The sequence below is a fragment of the Daldinia caldariorum genome, assembly GCF_022478825.1.
Source record: "Daldinia caldariorum strain CBS 122874 unplaced genomic scaffold F4812scaffold_35, whole genome shotgun sequence".
Taxonomy (NCBI): Eukaryota; Fungi; Ascomycota; class Sordariomycetes; order Xylariales; family Hypoxylaceae; genus Daldinia; species Daldinia caldariorum.
In genome coordinates, this window is record NW_025953071.1 from 1 (window position 1) to 18,067 (window position 18,067).

The 18,067-nt window shown below is 20.8% G+C and overlaps 1 protein-coding gene across 1 annotated transcript; it reads left to right on the plus strand.

Moving 5' to 3' along the window:
• Nucleotides 1-13,690: 13,690 nt before the first annotated feature.
• Nucleotides 13,691-18,051, plus strand: F4812DRAFT_448656 (uncharacterized protein). The gene is made up of 2 exons (XM_047935880.1): nt 13,691-15,836; nt 15,960-18,051. Exons 1-2 carry the CDS (start codon nt 13,801-13,803, stop codon nt 17,857-17,859), a joined length of 3,936 nt encoding a protein of 1,311 aa, XP_047785220.1. The 5' UTR covers nt 13,691-13,800; the 3' UTR covers nt 17,860-18,051.
• Nucleotides 18,052-18,067: the final 16 nt, after the last annotated feature.

The window sequence follows — 18,067 nt, forward strand, 5'->3', positions numbered from 1 at the left end:
ATTATTATTATTATTATTATTATTATTATTATTATTATTATTATTATTATTATTATTATTATTATTATTATTATTATTATTATTATTATTATTTTCATTTATTATAAATTTTTTTATTTTTTATTATTATTTTATAAGTTTTAATAAATTTTTAAATTATATTAATAATTTTAAGAAAATATATTATAATTAAAATATAATTTAGCAAATTTGATAAATTATTGAAAATAATTATTATTCTTTTTTAAAATTAAAATTTAATATTTTTTAATATTAATTTTTCTTTTATTTTATTTTTTGTATTTTAATATTAAAAAAAAGTAATAAAAAATATTATATAAAATTAAATTTATTATATTTTAATTATATAACAAACATTTAAAAATATTATAAAAACTCTTTATATAATTATTCTTATTATTTTAAGTTTTCTTTTAAAAATAATTAATAACAATTAAAAAATATATTTTATTAATTATTCATTTATATAAACAATAAAATTATTTAAAAGGAAAAAATAAAGATTTTAATAAATTAACTTTTTTTTATTTAATGGTGGTTTAAGTCGTTTAAAAATATTTTTTAGGATTAGCGGGTTAAGTTATGTTTTTTATATTAAGCTATTATTATATATAGGGTTATATTCTTAATTGTACTTTTATTAAATTATATATATTAAATTATTAAAGTAAATATTATTAAAGGTTATTTAAAAAAGTGTTCTAGTTTTTTAAAGAGTTAAAAAAAGGGGAAAAAAAGTAGTTAATATTTAAAAGTTTAGTTAGTTATTTTATTAAAGAGGAGGAAAAAGAATGGGGGAAATTAAAAAAGGGGTTAAATTATAAGTTTTTATAATTAAATAAGTAATGAAATATAGAATATTAATAATAAGTTATTAAAGATAAAAAAGGGTTATGTTATTATTTATAGAGTTAATAACGCATATTATAAGTAAAAAAGTAATAGTTTAATTAAATAGTAAATTATATTAAATATTATTTTATATATATTAATATTTAAAAGTTATAAGTTATTAATTATTGTTAGAATATAATATAAATATGTGTTAATATTTGTATATTTAAATAAATTAGTTTTTATTTAATATTACATATTAATATTTATTTATTATTATTTTTAAATTTATTAATATAAATAATATTTAAATTATCTTTTATTTAAGAATAATTATTTAATTAAAAATATAATTTATTAAAACTTATAATTTATTTATATTTTTTATTTTAATTAAATTAATTATTATGATATAAATTTATATTTATATTAAGTTTTTTATTTAAAATATTATAAAATATAAAAGTTATATAAAAAATAAAAATTTAAATAAATTAAATAATAAAATAAATTAATAATTTATTATAAATGGTAAATATATTCATTTAATAAAAAATATATTAATATTATATATATTATTATAATAATAATGTTTTAATTTTATTAATTTATAATATTAATTAATATTGATAAATATATATATAATATAAAAGTAAATAATAATTATTAAATTTAAAAATTAAATTATATTAAAAAATATAATTTATTATAAAAGTTTTAATTAAAAATAAATATAAAGTTTTAATTAAAATTGTTAATTATTAATTAAAAACTTTTTAAAATATAAATATAAATATAAATAATTTTATTTATAATATAATATATATATTTTTTAATTTAATTAAAAAATATTTATATTACTAAATACGTATATATAGTAAAAATAAATAATAAGTAAATTAAATAATAATAAGTATAAAATTAATGTATTAATATTATTTAAAAAATTAAAATAAAAAAAAATAAAAAAAACTTATTTATATATAGTTTAAAATACATAAATATTTCTTTTTATTAAATATATATTATAACAAAGTACATATATGTATTATATAATTATTTTTTACTTTATTTATTTTTTTATTAAAATCTTTATAATTTTATTTAAAAAAGGTTTTATTATAATATTAACTCAATTATAAATTCTATATATTTAATAAATATTATTTATTTTTTAATTTTTATATAATTATTTTTACGCTATTAAATTAATTATTAATTTTTTATTAGTATTATTTATTTATGTTAAATATTAATATAAAAAAATTAAAGCATAGAATAAAAAAAACCTTTTAAAAATAAAAAAATATTTTAAAATAGTATTAATAAAATAATAAATAATAATTAATATTTAAACTTTAAACTATCTTATAAATTTTCCTAATAAATATATTACAAATAACGTATTTACATTTAATAAATAATTAATAAATAATATTTCCGGTAATTTAAAATTTATTATTTTAATTAATACGCTTTTTATTATTTGCAAATGATTTATTAATAAATATATATAATTATAAATTTTAAAAATTTAAATTAATATAATTAAACCCGCATATTTAATTAATTAATTTTAATATTAAAAGTTTTTACTTTTTTAATATTTAATATTTAATATTAAATTATTATTAAATAATTAAAAATAATTTTTAATTAATATATTAAAAAAATATATACCTTTTAAGCTTTTTATTTTATAAATTATTTAATTATATTTAAAAATTTTATATTTAATAATATTAATTCTATTATTTAATATTTTTTAAAAATATACTTTAATTTTAGCTTTAATAAATACTTTATTTTTAATAATAAAAAATTTTATTATTTTAATTGTTAAAAAGATAAAAAAGATAAAAATGTAAATAAAGAAACTTTATTTTAATTTAAAAGAAAATTAATAAATCCGAAGGATTTATTAAATTCTTTTTTTTAATTAACAATTATTTAATTTAAAAACTAAGGTCTAACACTTAGTAACACCTCTTCCCTTTCCTTTCCTTTTATTTTCTAATCTGATTGTCAGCCCAATTGGCAGATAAGAAGATCCTGCCAAATTATCAGCCTTTTAAGCAAATAACTCACCTTAATTTTTTTTACCCGCCCGGATAACCGGTTGGGGTAGATTATTCTCAAATTCGACACTACAAAACCGACTTCCTACTTACCTCCTCTTATCTTCTCACGAAAGACATATCTACTCTTTCCCCTTACTAGGACGACACCTCCCCGAAGATAAATGAGTCATACACCTTCAGGACCATATTTTTAATCAACAATTATTCAATCTGAAAACTAAGGTTTAACATTAATATTTAAAATATTATTTATTTAAAAAAATTAAATTCATTATTAATAAGTAAAAATTAAACATTAATAATTTTATATATAATTTTTATTAATAATAATATAAATAAAGTTTAAATTAATAAATATTTAATTTTATAAAATTATATAAAAGTTTAATAATATATAATAATATTTTTAAAAATATTTACTTTTTAATTTAATTAATAAATGCATAAAAATTATTTTTTATATTAATATTTTAAATTAAATATAAATTATAATAATATTTTAAATAATAAATACATATATTATAATAAACTTTTCATTATAATTATTATATTTTTAAATTATTAATTATAATTTTTTATAAAACACAAAAGTATTTTTACTTTTAATTTTTTAAACTATTTATAATTTAAATATTATTACACTTTAATACATTATTATATTATATATTTTCAATTATAAAATATTTTTATTAAATAAAATATTTAATTTTTTCATATTTAATACTTTATACAATTTCTTTAATATAATTATTTTTCCATTTACTTGGAATTAAAATGTTAAAACGAAATTATCCCGTTTTTTAATATTAACATATAAAGCGGTAATACAAGACAAGTTGTTAACGTATATAAAGTCTTTTTCCAAGATAATTTAATAATTATTAAAGTTAAACATAAGCTTAAATAACTCGATCTTAATTTCTTTTAATAAAACTAAGTCTTTTTTAAACTAAACATATAATTTAACATATAAACTTCGAAAAATAAATATTCCATTTAACGCATTTAAAACCATAATAACATTTTTATTAATAATTATAATAACTTTATAAAATCCTTTTCAACTACTTTTTTCCTTATAAATAAATACTTTAGTATTAATAAAAAAAATAAAAGAAATTACCTTAATATTAAAACCATTATAAGTATTTAAAATATCATAAATAAAACATTATAACTTAATTTTCTTAATTTCTATTATTACTTTTTAAATTATTTATACTTTTAAATTTATTTAATAATAAATGGCAAATTTATATTAATTTTAAAATAAACATTAAAAATTAATAATATTATTAACTATTTTAACAACCATTTAAAAACGTAACACCTTTAAGTTAAAATTTTTAAATTTATTAATAATAATTTTATATACTTTATAAATAAAACCATAATACTTAATTTTTTTAATTAATTAATAAACTTTTATTAATACTTAATAATAAACTTTTATTATTCGTATTTTATTTTAAAATTTTAAATTATTAAAATTCGTATTTACATTATAAAAAGTAATATTAAAAAATTAAAGTAAATATTAATCAAACACTTTTTTAATATTTCTTATATTTCTTTAACAATAATATTTTTTATAAATTATATTATTTAAAAATTTATAATTATATTAATAATATATAAAATTAATTACTTATTTAATTATATAATATCAATAATTATCTTTATATATTAATTAATTAATAATATTATTAAAATACATTTTTAATTAATTTATATCCTTAAATAATAAAAAAAATAAAATATTTAATTTTATAACGTAAAAATTTATATTATTAAAAAAAATTATTATACTTATTTTAAATAATTTAATTAATAAATTATTACTAAATTAAATATTATTTATTTTTAATTATTTATTTAAATATTCTTTAATAAGAATTAAATATTTTTTATATATTAATTTAAAATAAAAATAATATTAAATTTCAAATTTAAATCTTTAAATTTTTTATAATTTGTTAAAAACATTACTGTTACGAACTAATAGCACAGGAGCCATACCTTATATAAAAGCAGGGATCTTAAAACGTACGATTAAGAACAGGTAAACCTTGGCAATCTTAATAGAAGAAAATAATCTCAATAATCTTAATAATCTCAGTAAGATCACCGAGATCATTAAGATTATAAAGGCCTTAAGTTAAGAATAAAAGAAGTTTATAGGATATTTAAATTATTTACGTTTCTTTAATTATTAATTTAAACTTTATATTTAACTTATATAAAAGGAAGGATTTTAAGCTTTTTTGATGAACATTTTTAACGTTTTATTAATATTTAATTTATATTATTATTATTTACTTAAAATTAAGATTTTTATTATTATATTTTAACGGATTTGAATATAAATTTATTATATTTTAATAGTTTTTTAATTAATATTATTATTAATTAAATATAATATAAACATTAACTTTAATAATAATATTTTTTTATTTATATAAATTAATTATAATTTATTTATTTTAAAATATTTATTAAATAAATTTCTTAAAACTTAATTTTTAATAAAAATTAATTAAGTAAAATAATATAATAAATTAAATATATTATTTTTCGATTATATATTAAAATTAATTAATAATATAGTTTTAATAAAAATTAGGTCTTAAGTGGGATTATTTAAGGAAAAAGTAAAGGAAATTATTAAATTTATTAATAAAAGAAAAGGAAAAGCCTTATTTAAAGAAAATTAAATAAACCTTTTGGAAAAAGGACTATAAAGAGCATACAAAGCTTATTAAGCATTTAAAAATAAAGTAAAAACCTTAAAGAAAAAATTAATTTAATTTAAAATTAAAAAGGATAATAATGACGATAATAATAAGGATTTTAACCCCTGTCCAATACAATAAGACCTTACGGTCTTATTACCATTTAATAAGGGATTTAAGCTTTTTTCGCTACTTAAATACAATAATATTACGAATATAAAAGCCTAGCTTAACGTAATTAAACTTTATTTACCTTTTTTTTAAATTAATTTTAATAAAAATAAATATAAAGTCCTAATAATATATTAATACTTTAAAAATAACGCTTTTAAATAATTTTAATTTATTATAAATAATTATTTAAATAAAATTTAAAAAAAGATAGAAAAATTTAAATACGTTTTTAATAAATATTTTAACTTTAAAAATAAAATATAATTAATATTCGGAAATTTACTTAAAAAAGAAAATATTTATAAGATTATTTAAAACTTTAAATAAATTAAAAAAGCCTTAAAATACGTTATTAAATTTAAACGGTTAATAATAATAACTTAACTTCTTAAAAATGCCTAATTTAATTACTTTTATAAAAAGTTAATTATATAAATTAAAAACGAAATTTTAAAAGAAAAAAGATTTAAATATATTAATAAATATATTAAATGTGCCATTATTTATAATAAAAGGTTGTACAAAAGGTTTTAAAAGAAGAAAATTAAAAAACTTACTTTTATTTATATTAAAAAAAAAGTTTAAAGAAATAAGCCTTAGCGCTATTAAAATAAAAAAACTTAAAAAAATATATAATTAAAATTAAATATTATAATTATAATAAAATAGGTTATATATTTAAAAATTGCAAAGTACTTTAAAAATAATTTAAAGTATTAAAGGGATAATTTGAGCTTTAAATTATAAAAGTAATATCTTTAAAAGTATTTAATATTTAAATTTCTTAAATTGTATAAAATATTAAAAATTACGTTATTATTAATAACTATTATTAATAAAAATACCTTTATAAATATAATTATTAAGATTATTTATAATATCTTAATAAAAATAAGAAAAAATTAAGAAATTAATTTGTATCTTAATAATATCTATTATTTATAAAAACTAAAAGAAAATAAGATACCGATAAAAATTGCTTATAGGAAATGTTAAATTATATTAAAAAATAATATAATTATAAATTAAAGGTTTAAATATTAAAAAGAATTATTAAAAATAATTTAAAAAAAAGTTTTAAATAATAATTTATTAAATTAATTACGATAGAAATAAGTTTTACGAGATTATAAAATTTATAAATAAATAAGAAATTATTATAAAACAGTAAAAAAACAAATGGCCTTTTTATAAATTAAATAAAATAAAATGATAAATTATAATTTATTAAATATATAATAATAGTATTATAAATATTAATTTTGAATAATTAATTAAAAATAATTGCGCGTATATTTAAAAACGAATTGCTAAACGAGAAAAAGAGTAAGATAAAAGATTTTATATATTTTTAATGGATTGGATAACCTTAACTTCCTTTATTATTAACTTAATTTAATTGTAGAAATTAAAAATATAATATTTTTTAATTATTAAAGGATTATAAAGATGAAAAATTATATACGTAAAAAAGATTTATTACTTAAATTATTAATAAATATTTTAAAATATAAAAAAAAAGTACTAATTATTAAAATTAACTTAAAGATAGTAGAAATTAATATTTTAAAAATAATATTTTTTTTATAAAAAGCTATTAAAATTGAATAATTTTTAGATATAAATAGATAAATCTTTATCTTTAATATTAAAAAACTTAACTTAAAATTAAAAACGCACGTACATAATCTGTAACAGAATTTAAAATATAAAAAACATTATAAAATATCTTAAATTTCGTGCCCCCATAATTGTTATTAAATATATAACTTAATTAAAAAAAATAAGATTTTGGCCTAAATTAATAAAAGAATATCTACTTATATATAAACGAAAGAATATTAGAAAGATTTGAATTAAATTCGAACTAACCCTTTTAAAAAGTATATAAATAAACAATATAATTTTTAATATTATATTTTTTATAGAAGATAAATTTTATAAGTACATATATTATAAAAATATATAGGAAAATTATAATTAATATAAATATTAAATATATATAATTTATAAATCCATTATTTTAAAGAAATATATAAAAGAATATAAGAATATAAAAGTACTTAATAAAACTTTTATAAAATTTATTAAAAAATAATAAAATTAATTTAAAAAAAGGATTTAAATAAAGAAAACATCTTTACGAACTTTAATATAATTAAAACCATTAATAATTACTTATATATTATAATAAAATAAAAGGATTAAAGAATTTAAATATTAATTAATTATAAATATTTAATAAATATTATAAGCTTTAATATAATTAATAAATATTTAATTAATTATTAAAAAAAAAACTATTGTATTAAGGGTTAACAATTAACGGATAATTAATTAAATATAATAAAAGATAAATTAAATAAGAAGTTATAAATCTTTTGATTTAAATTTAATAAAAAAAGTAATTAATTTTTTTAATATTATAAATACTTAATATAATATAATTTTAAAAAAACCTTAGTTAAAAGCTAATAACCCAAAAATAAACTAGCAGAAAAACATTATTAAGTAATTATTATCAGAACCAGGTACGGAAAGTTACAAACTTAAACATCAAAAAAAGGCTAACTTAAATAAGACTTAATATAATAATAAAAAGGTACATATTCACGGCCTTCGAAAAAGCCTATAAAATAATACCTTTATATATATTATAACTTATAAAATTAATTAAAAAAATAAAATAATAAAAAATTACAAAAAGAAAAATTAAAGTAATTTATATTAATATTTAGTTTTTCGGTAAATAATTTCGGGTATTTCTTTTGATATTTTTTAGGTATGTTAGTAAATTTATTGTATAAGTCCTAAATTATAAACCTTATAATTATAAAATAAATCTTAAAGAAAAATAATTACCTAAACTAAATAAAATATATTTATTAAATATAAACAAATAAAAAGCATTAATTAAAATTATTAAATAAAAACTTAAAAAAATATATATATAAAAATCAGATTTACTTATAAGGAGTTTAATCTTTTTAATACCCAAAAAAACAAAAATAAAACACCAAAATTAAACGAAAATAAAAACGTAATATATTAAGATATATATAATTACTAACATCTTAACTTTATTACTAAATAAAACAACTACCCCTTACTTAATATTAATAACTTAATAAAAATAATAAAAAATATAAAATAGTTTATAATATTAAACTTTAAAAAGGTATTTTACCTAATTTAAATAACTAAGGAAAATAAATAAAAAACAACAATATAAACCCCTTTTAATTATTATAAATATCTAATTATACTATTTGGACTTATAAATATATTAATAACATTTTAAAGAATAATTAAAACTGTATTACAGAAATTTTTAAGAAAAACAGTTTTTATTTACTTAAATAATATCCTAATTTTCTTTAAGATCTTTAATTAATATAAAAAACATATAAACGAAATATTAAAAGTCTTAAATAAAATTAACTTATTAATAAACCTAAAGAAAAGCAAATTTTATATATAAAAAATTAATCACTTAAAATATATAATTACATTTAAATAAATTAAAATATAAGATTTAAAAATCGTAATAGTACAAAATTAATTAACACTTAATAATATTATTACTATATAACAATTCTACAATTTTACTAATTATAACAAATAATTAATAAAAGATTTTAATAAAATTATAAATCCTATTATAATTACTATATAAAGAAAAGAAAGAACTTTCCAATAGATGCTAAAAGCAGATTAAGTTTTTAAAAAAATATAAAAAGCCATCACTAATAATCCAATAATAAGATTATTTAAGCCAAATTAGCCAAAACAAATTCATACAGATAAATTAAACATAATTATAAGCGCAATCTTAAAATAACTTAAAAATAACAAAATATAGCACCCAATGGCATATTTATTTAAAACTTTTAAAAAAGTTTAAATAAAATACCAAATTTATAATAAAAAATTATTTATTATTATTATAATATTTAAAAAATAAAAATATTAACTTAATAAAATTAAAGAACTAATTATAATATTATCCAATTATAACAACTTTAAAATGTTAATAATTATTTAGAAATTAAAACTTAAAATCTAAAAATAAATAAAATATTTTAATAATTTTAACTTTAAGATAATTTATATTATAAAAAAGGCTAATACGTAAATCGATATATTTAATAAATTTAATAGCGTTACCACGAAAAATATAAAAAAAAGTAGTACTTATATTAAATAAATAAAAAATATTTATTTTATTAATATTATATTTTATAAAAAAAGATAATATATAATTAATATATATTAAAAAAATATTATTTATGGAGGAATTATTTATAAATATTAAAATAGGAAAAGGTATAATTATATACTTAAGTAATATATATATATTAAAAACCTTATAATATAAGTTCGTTAAAGAATATTACGAATATTTATTATATAAATATTAAAGAATCTTTAAAACTATATAACAAATTATAAAAGATTATAACTTTCCTAGCTTATTTAAGATAATTAAAGAAATAATTAACAATTATAATATATATAACAAAACGAAAATAATTAAATATAAGTTATATAAGCTTATATAACCCATAAAAATTCTGAATAAAGCTTGGAAAACTATTACATAGGATTTTATCATTAAGTTATTACTATTAAAAAAACCTATAATTAATATACTATATAATAATATATAAATAATAATTAATAAATTAATTAAATATAGTTATTTTATATTTTATAAAAAGTTTAATATAATTAAAAATTTAATTTATATTTTTTTTTAAATATATAATTAATAAATATAAATTATTAAAACGTATTATTTTAAATAAAAATAAATTATTTATATTAAAATTTTAAATTAATTTAATAATAAAAATAAATATAAAATAAAAATTATTTATAATATATTATTTATAAATAAATAAATAAATAAAGCGTTTAAATTAAATATTAAAATAGTATTTTTATATATATATTAATAAAATATAAAATAATTAAATAAAATTATTACGTTAAATAAAAATTATATATAATAATTTTATAAATAAAAATATAAAAATATCTTTATTTAAAATAAATATTAATTACAATTTTATTATTATAAAATTAATTAATATAAAAAAATATTTATATCCAAAATAAAAGCCATAATAAAATAAGTTATTATTATATAAAAATATTTAATAAATAAGCTTAAATTTTTATAAATAAAAATAAAAAAATATAGTAATTAATATAAAATTAAAAAATTAATCTTTAAAAAAAGAAATAAAATTTACTTATTATAATAAAATATTAAAATTAAAAAATTAAATAATAAATTAAATTATAAAAAACTTAAATCTTTTAAATTTAAAAAAGTTATTTTAAAAACTAATTATAAATTATTATTATTAATAAAAATAAAATTATATTTAATATTTTATATTTCTTTATTAAAAAAATACTTAAAAATATATTAATATAAATTATTTTAAATATTAAAATTAATTAAAAATATAAAATTAAAAAAATATTAAACTTTAAATAATTTAAAAATTAAATTAAATATTTAATTAAATAGAAAAATTACTTATTAAAAAAATATATATAAAAATTAATTAAACACTTTAAAAACACTTAAAAACTTATAAAAATATTTTATTGAAAAAATTTTAATTGCTTATAAATAATAATAAATTTATCCTTAAATCAAAACTATTTTAAAAGGTAATAACCCCATTAAGATCGCCCCCGGAAGAATTAAAAGATATAGACGGACTAACTTAATTAAAAGCATTTTAACTCCTACCTTTTCCCTCTTCCTCCTCCTTACAATCCAGCTCCACCTCGCACTTAAAGATGCAAAAAGCTTTACCTTTAATAACATTTTCTCTTTTATAAATCTCTTTCAAACAAAAAATATATCCTAACATTTTTTTACAATATTAAAAAATATATTTAAAAATATTAAAAAGATTTTCCTAATATTACATTATTACATCCTTAATCCTTAAATACTTATCTTATAATAATTTAATTTTTTACTTTAATTTATTTAAAAAATTTATTTTTTAAATATTATAACTAAAATATTAATTTTTTTAAATATAAATATTATAAGTCGAAAAATTAAACAAAAAAATATAAAAAAAACTTTTTAAAATACTTATAATTAAAATATAAAATTAAAATAATACTAATAAACTTAATATAAAAAATACAAAATTCTTTATTTTTTTATTAATTAATATAGCTTTTACGCTTTATAATAAATTTTAATATATAATTTAATATTTTAATAAATTAACTTAAAAAAAAAGGAAAATAAATATAAGAAATATATTTATTAATAGATTTTTAAAGGTAAAAAACTTAAAAAAAAAATATTTTAAATTAATAATATAAAAACTATATTTTATATAAAAGCGGGAATTTTAAAACATATAATTAAAAATAAATAAACCTTAATAATTTTAATAAAAAAAAGTAATTTTAATAATCTTAATAATTTCAATAAAATTACTAAAATTATTAAAATTATAAAAGCTTTAAATTAAAAATAAAAAAAATTTATAAAATATTTAAACCACTATATATTTAATTAATTATTTATATTTTCTTAATTATTAATTTAAACCTTATATTTAACCCATATAAAAAGAAAGACTTTAAACTTTTTTAATAAACACTTTTAATATTTTATTAACACTTAACTTATATTATTATTATTTACTTAAAATTAAAACCCCTGTTATTACACTTTAACGGATTTAAGTATAAATTCGTTACAATTACATAATTTTTTTTTAAAAAACCCCCATTTAATTTTTTACTTTTCCTTAATTTTCTTTTAATTATATTTTAAATACTTAATAAATTAATATTTATCTTTTTTATATACTTAATATTAATATTTTCAAATTTTAAAAAATTATTTTATATTATATTTATTACTTTTATTTTTATAATAATACTTTTAATTAATATAATTATTATTATTATTATTATTATTATTATTATTATTATTATTATTATTATTATTATTTTATAAATTTTAATAAATATTTAAAACCTATTTATTAAATTTTTAAACTGCATTAATAATTTAAAAAAATATATTACAATTAAAATATAACTTAATAAATTTAATAAATTACCATAATAAATTATTACTTCCTTTTAAAATTAAAGTTTTATACTTTTTAACATAATAAAAATTTATTAAATAAAATTAAAATACATTATAAAAAATAAAAAAAAATATTGTATAAAACTAAGTTTATTATATTTTAACCGTATAATAAACGTTTAAAAAAACAAAACTTATTTTCGAAAATATTATAAAATTCTTTTATATAATTACTTTTATTATTTTAAACTTTTTTAATAAATTAATTTTTTTTATTAAAAAGGAAAAAAAAAGAAAAAAGTTAAAAGAAATTTAAGCGTTTAATAAAAAAAGGGTTAAATTATAAGCTTTTATAATTAAATAAGCGGTAAAATATAAAATATCGATAATAAGTTATTTAAAGTAAAAAAAAAATGCGTTATTATTTATAAAGTAAAAAATGTATATTATAAGTAAAAAAGCAATGGTTTAACCCAAATAATAAATTATATTAAATATTACTTTATATATATTATTGTTTAAAAATTATAAATCGTTAATTATTATTATAACGTAATATAAATATATGTAAATAATTATATATTCGGGTAAATTAATTTTAATATTTATTTATTATTTTTTTTAAATAATATTTAAATTATTTTTTATTTAAAAGTAATTATTTAAAAATTAATTAATTTTATTTACTTATTATTATATTATTTCATTTACTTATTATTATTATATTTCCATTATGTTTAATTATGCACATTACATATTACACATAACACATTACACTCAATACATTTCATTTAACCATTTCACTCAACCATGTGGCATATAATCGCTGCAAACATCGAACGACGTCACCACGCTATTAGCTGTGCTGATGATGTACCCACCAATGGGAATATCCGACGTCGGCATTCTTGAACTTCTCGATTCTGATCCTCGACCGACCTTTGTCGTCGCTATTGCACCGGCGCAGTCGTCGCATCCGATCTATGCGAACCCCGCCTTGCGCGAAAAGCCCGCGCTGCACGCGCAAGTTGTCGAGTTATCCCGGTCGCGTCATGACTCCTTTTGGGACTGGGTGACGGCTTCTACTCCCCGCAGTTCGAACCCAGGCCACACCTCCCTTTTCGAGCGTATATACTGGACGCGGTCCATCGTCGGCAATAAATGGGCTGTTATCAGTGGTAATCATGGAGTGACATCAGAAGAAGACGCCCGCGGCAGGAGGGCTTCCCATAGCCTGGGAAAAAGCACCAGGATCCTGCACGAGAGATCCTTATCCGTTGCTCCAGACGATGGGGATTTTGGCTGGACACCTCCAGACTTCATACTTGAACAGGAGTCCTTTGTTCACGTTATCAACACCCTGGACTGGGCCGCAACACCTCTCGGCCCGCTGTCCCTCTGGCCTCCTCTCCTGCAGCAGACTTTTAATCAGGTTCTTGCCGACTCAAGACCCATTGTTATCTACTGGGGCGACAAGTTGACTACTCTATACAATGAAGCATTTAGCCAGCTCTGTGGATCAAAGCATCCTTCTTTACTAGGGAAGTCGGTCGAAGACGCCTGGCCTGATTTTTGCGAGAAGATCAAGCTGGCAATGTCTTCAGCCTCTAAGCTGCGTGCGGGAAATGAGGACGAGTGGCGGTTCTTTGTAGAGAAGGCTGACGGGAGTTCCGAGGAGAAATATCTCAAGTGGTCCATGATTCCCATTACCGAGAAGAATAGGTATCTTGGTTTTATCCAGCCTATCCAAGATACTACTTCCATGCGACTCTGGGAGAGACGCATGCAGATGCTGATTGATTTAGGTGACACGTTGGTCACTGCTCGTGATGTTAAGTCGTATTGGACTAAGCTCATTCAAGAATTTGAAGCGTGCCAACCCGCCTATGACATCCCTCTCGCCATTCTCTATTCGGTCGAGGAAGACTGGGAGTCGTCATCTGCGCGGAAGACTTGTCGACTAGAAGGCTGTCTAGGTGTTCCGCGAGGTCATCCTATAGCACCCCCACAGTTACAACTAGATGGGAGCGATCTGGGTTTGTCTCTATCCTTTAGAGAGGCTCTCGAATCACAGACCCCCACCCTATTACAGATTAGCAATGGAACATTGCCAGAGTCGTTGCTCGAAGGCCTGCAGTGGCGTGGCTTCAAAGACCCTTGTCGTGAAGCTATCATTTGTCCGATACGACCAACCAAGGATGAGCATGTGTTAGGTCTGCTCTTACTCGGGCTTAACCCTCGCCGTCCATACGATAATGACTACCAACAGTACATTTCTTTACTCGGTCAGAAACTAACTACGTCCCTGGCGTCGACCGTCCTCCTAGAGGAAGAAGCACGAAGAGGCCGTAACATGGCGGAACAGGCCGCGTATGACCAGGCCATGCTCGCAATGCAGACAAGAGAGGCTACGGAATCCGTCCAAAAGTTTCAACAAATTGCCGAATTTATTCCCGTGGGGATGTGCTTCGGTAATTATCGTGGAAACATCACGTTTGCCAATGACGCCTGGCACCGCATCACTGGCGCCCCTCAAGTAAATCCGCTGACGCCCGAGGGGTTTTTATCCTGCGTTATTGAGGAAGACAAGCCCAATGTGCAGCGAGCATACGAAGAACTTCAAAGAACTCTCACTGTAACCATCGAATTGAGAGTTCGGCGGCCTGTAGAGGATAGTTATCCTCTCCAGCACCCCATCGGAAGCTCTCCTAGCTTTGAGAAAGCCGGCCTGGACCTCAATGCAGAGGACGGGGGCGTGCGGCACGTTCTAGCCTCCCTCAAAGCTGAGCGGGGCCCTAGTGGTAACATTAACCAAGTCCTAGCATGCCTGACAGATGTGACTTTACATAAAAAGGCCGCGGAGGAAGCAATTCGCAAAGCCCAACAAGCAGAGAATCTCAAACGGTAAGTATCAATGTTAAAATATCAATAGGACCGCCTTCTGAGAAATAGCTCATCACCCAACTCTCACCAAGTCTGAAACACCCAAGCAATCAAAAGATCACATGCTAACGCTAGATGCTGTAGAATGGCACAGCTTGCTACGGTGGGGATGTATGACATGACCCTCGACGGTCGTTTGATCGGCGCCAACAATGTATTCTACGAAATGTGCGGTTTGGAGAGAGTAGACCTCTCCCAAGTATCGGTAAAGCCGTTTGAATTTTGCGTTGTCGATGAAGATATGCCTATCCTGAAGAAGACGCTCGCTACCCTTGTGAAAGAAGGCAAATCACAAACTGCCGAGCTTCGGCTAAAAACGCTCTGGACTGAAACAGATACTACTGGCGAACAGATTACCGCACCACGTTGGGTCCTCGCTACCTTTATGCCGGTGAGCAATTCGGAGGGGTCTATCCAGACCTTTACGGGCTGTCTGAGTGATGTCTCGTTGCAAAAGTGGCAGTTTGAAAAGGAGCGTCAACGGAAAGACGAGGCGATCGAGTCGAAGCGCCAGCAAGAGAATTTTATCGACATGACTTCGCACGAGATGCGTAACCCTCTAAGTGCCATCGTTCAATGTGCCGATGCAGTTATCGGGTGCCTTACCAAAGCCCAAGAACTGATCGATTCAATATCTGTGAAGCCTAGCCAAAATGGCGCGTTGGACAATCCCACAGTTGAGACTCCCGGCCGCGTCCGACAGGAAGGCTCGCAATTGGTAAAAGACAGTATAGATAATGCAGAGACGATAATAGCTTGTGCTCAACATCAAAAACGTATTGTCGATGACATCTTGACAATGTCGAAGCTGGACTCGAATCTCTTGTCTATTACTCCAATCACGGTAAACCCTATCCATATTGCGCAAGAAGCCTTTAAAATGTTTGAGGTGGAAGCTCGTAGGGTCGATATTGATTTGACTATGGTAGTTGACCGATCCTACACCGATCTCAACATCCAGTTTCTCGATCTGGACCCTTCTAGACTGAAACAGGTTCTCATTAATCTCCTCACAAACGCCCTAAAATTCACCAAGAACGGCCCGACGAGGAACGTGTCAATTACTATGAGCGCATCCAAGACCCGCCCCGAAGATCGCGCCTCTTCCGTTCAATTTATCCCACGTGCACCGGATACGCTGTGGCAAGGTGATAGGCCATCCTCGCCAGTACCCGAGGAGAACAGGATTTATCTTATGTTCGAAGTCAAGGATACAGGGCAAGGGCTCACTGAAGAAGAGAAATCTTCTTTATTCCAGCGCTTCGTCCAGGCCAATTCAAAAACCCACGTGAAATACGGAGGTTCGGGGCTCGGGCTCTTTATTAGCCGCAGGCTCACGGAGATGCAGAATGGAGCTATCGGAGTAGCATCTAGTCCGGGCCAGGGTTCAACCTTTGCATTCTACATTGAGGCCCAGGTGCCTGGTGAAGAGGCATCTAGAGAGGCTCGAGCAGCTGCGGAGGCTGTTGGTCACATCCTAAAGACAACAAGTAGCAACATTGCTAAAGGTCCGAATAGGGGGTCGTTTACTATGGCAAAGCCAGGAAAGAGGTTGCTGGGACCACAGATCGAAGGTGTTCTTTTAGTCGAGGATAACCTGATCAACCAACAAATCACCCGCCGTGATCTCCAGAATAGTGGGTGTTCCGTCGAAGTAGCCAATCACGGAGTAGAGGCGCTGGAAAAGCTTCAACATACGAACCGTGCTGGTGGGCAGTTTCCACTTAGCCTTATCTTAATGGACATCGAGATGCCCGTACAAGACGGTCTCACCTGCACGCGCAAAATTAGAGAGCTAGAGAAAACGGGTTATTTCAAGGGGCCCCGAATACCTATTATTGCGGTCAGTGCTAACGCACGCATGGAACAAATACTTGAGGCCAAGGCCGCCGGATGTGACGACGTATTGGTAAAACCGTTCCGGATTCCCGAATTGATCGAGAAGATGATGACCGTGACAAAGCAGCTCGAAAAGCTCGGGTGAACTTGGTCCCGAATACACTTCCTAGCACTGATTTACTGTCGTTGCTGTCGGTATTGCTTACCTCCACCTTACTTACACTGGCTAGTTCGGACACGGCCGAGTTAAACGGGTCCTCTCTTCTCTTTGACCCCATTTCCCTTTTCCGTCTCATAGATTTACATGTGCCGTATTGTCTATACTGAACTGGTTTGTGTTTATTTGTTTTGCA

What these genes read in the sequence shown, in the direction of transcription:
- F4812DRAFT_448656 (XM_047935880.1), top strand. Translation starts at nt 13,801, where the DNA reads ATGATGTACCCACCAATGGGAATATCCGACGTCGGCATTCTTGAACTT. An exon ending in CAAGCAGAGAATCTCAAACG is followed by an intron (nt 15,837 to 15,959) that starts GTAAGTATCAAT and finishes TAGATGCTGTAG; the next exon opens with AATGGCACAGCTTGCTACGG.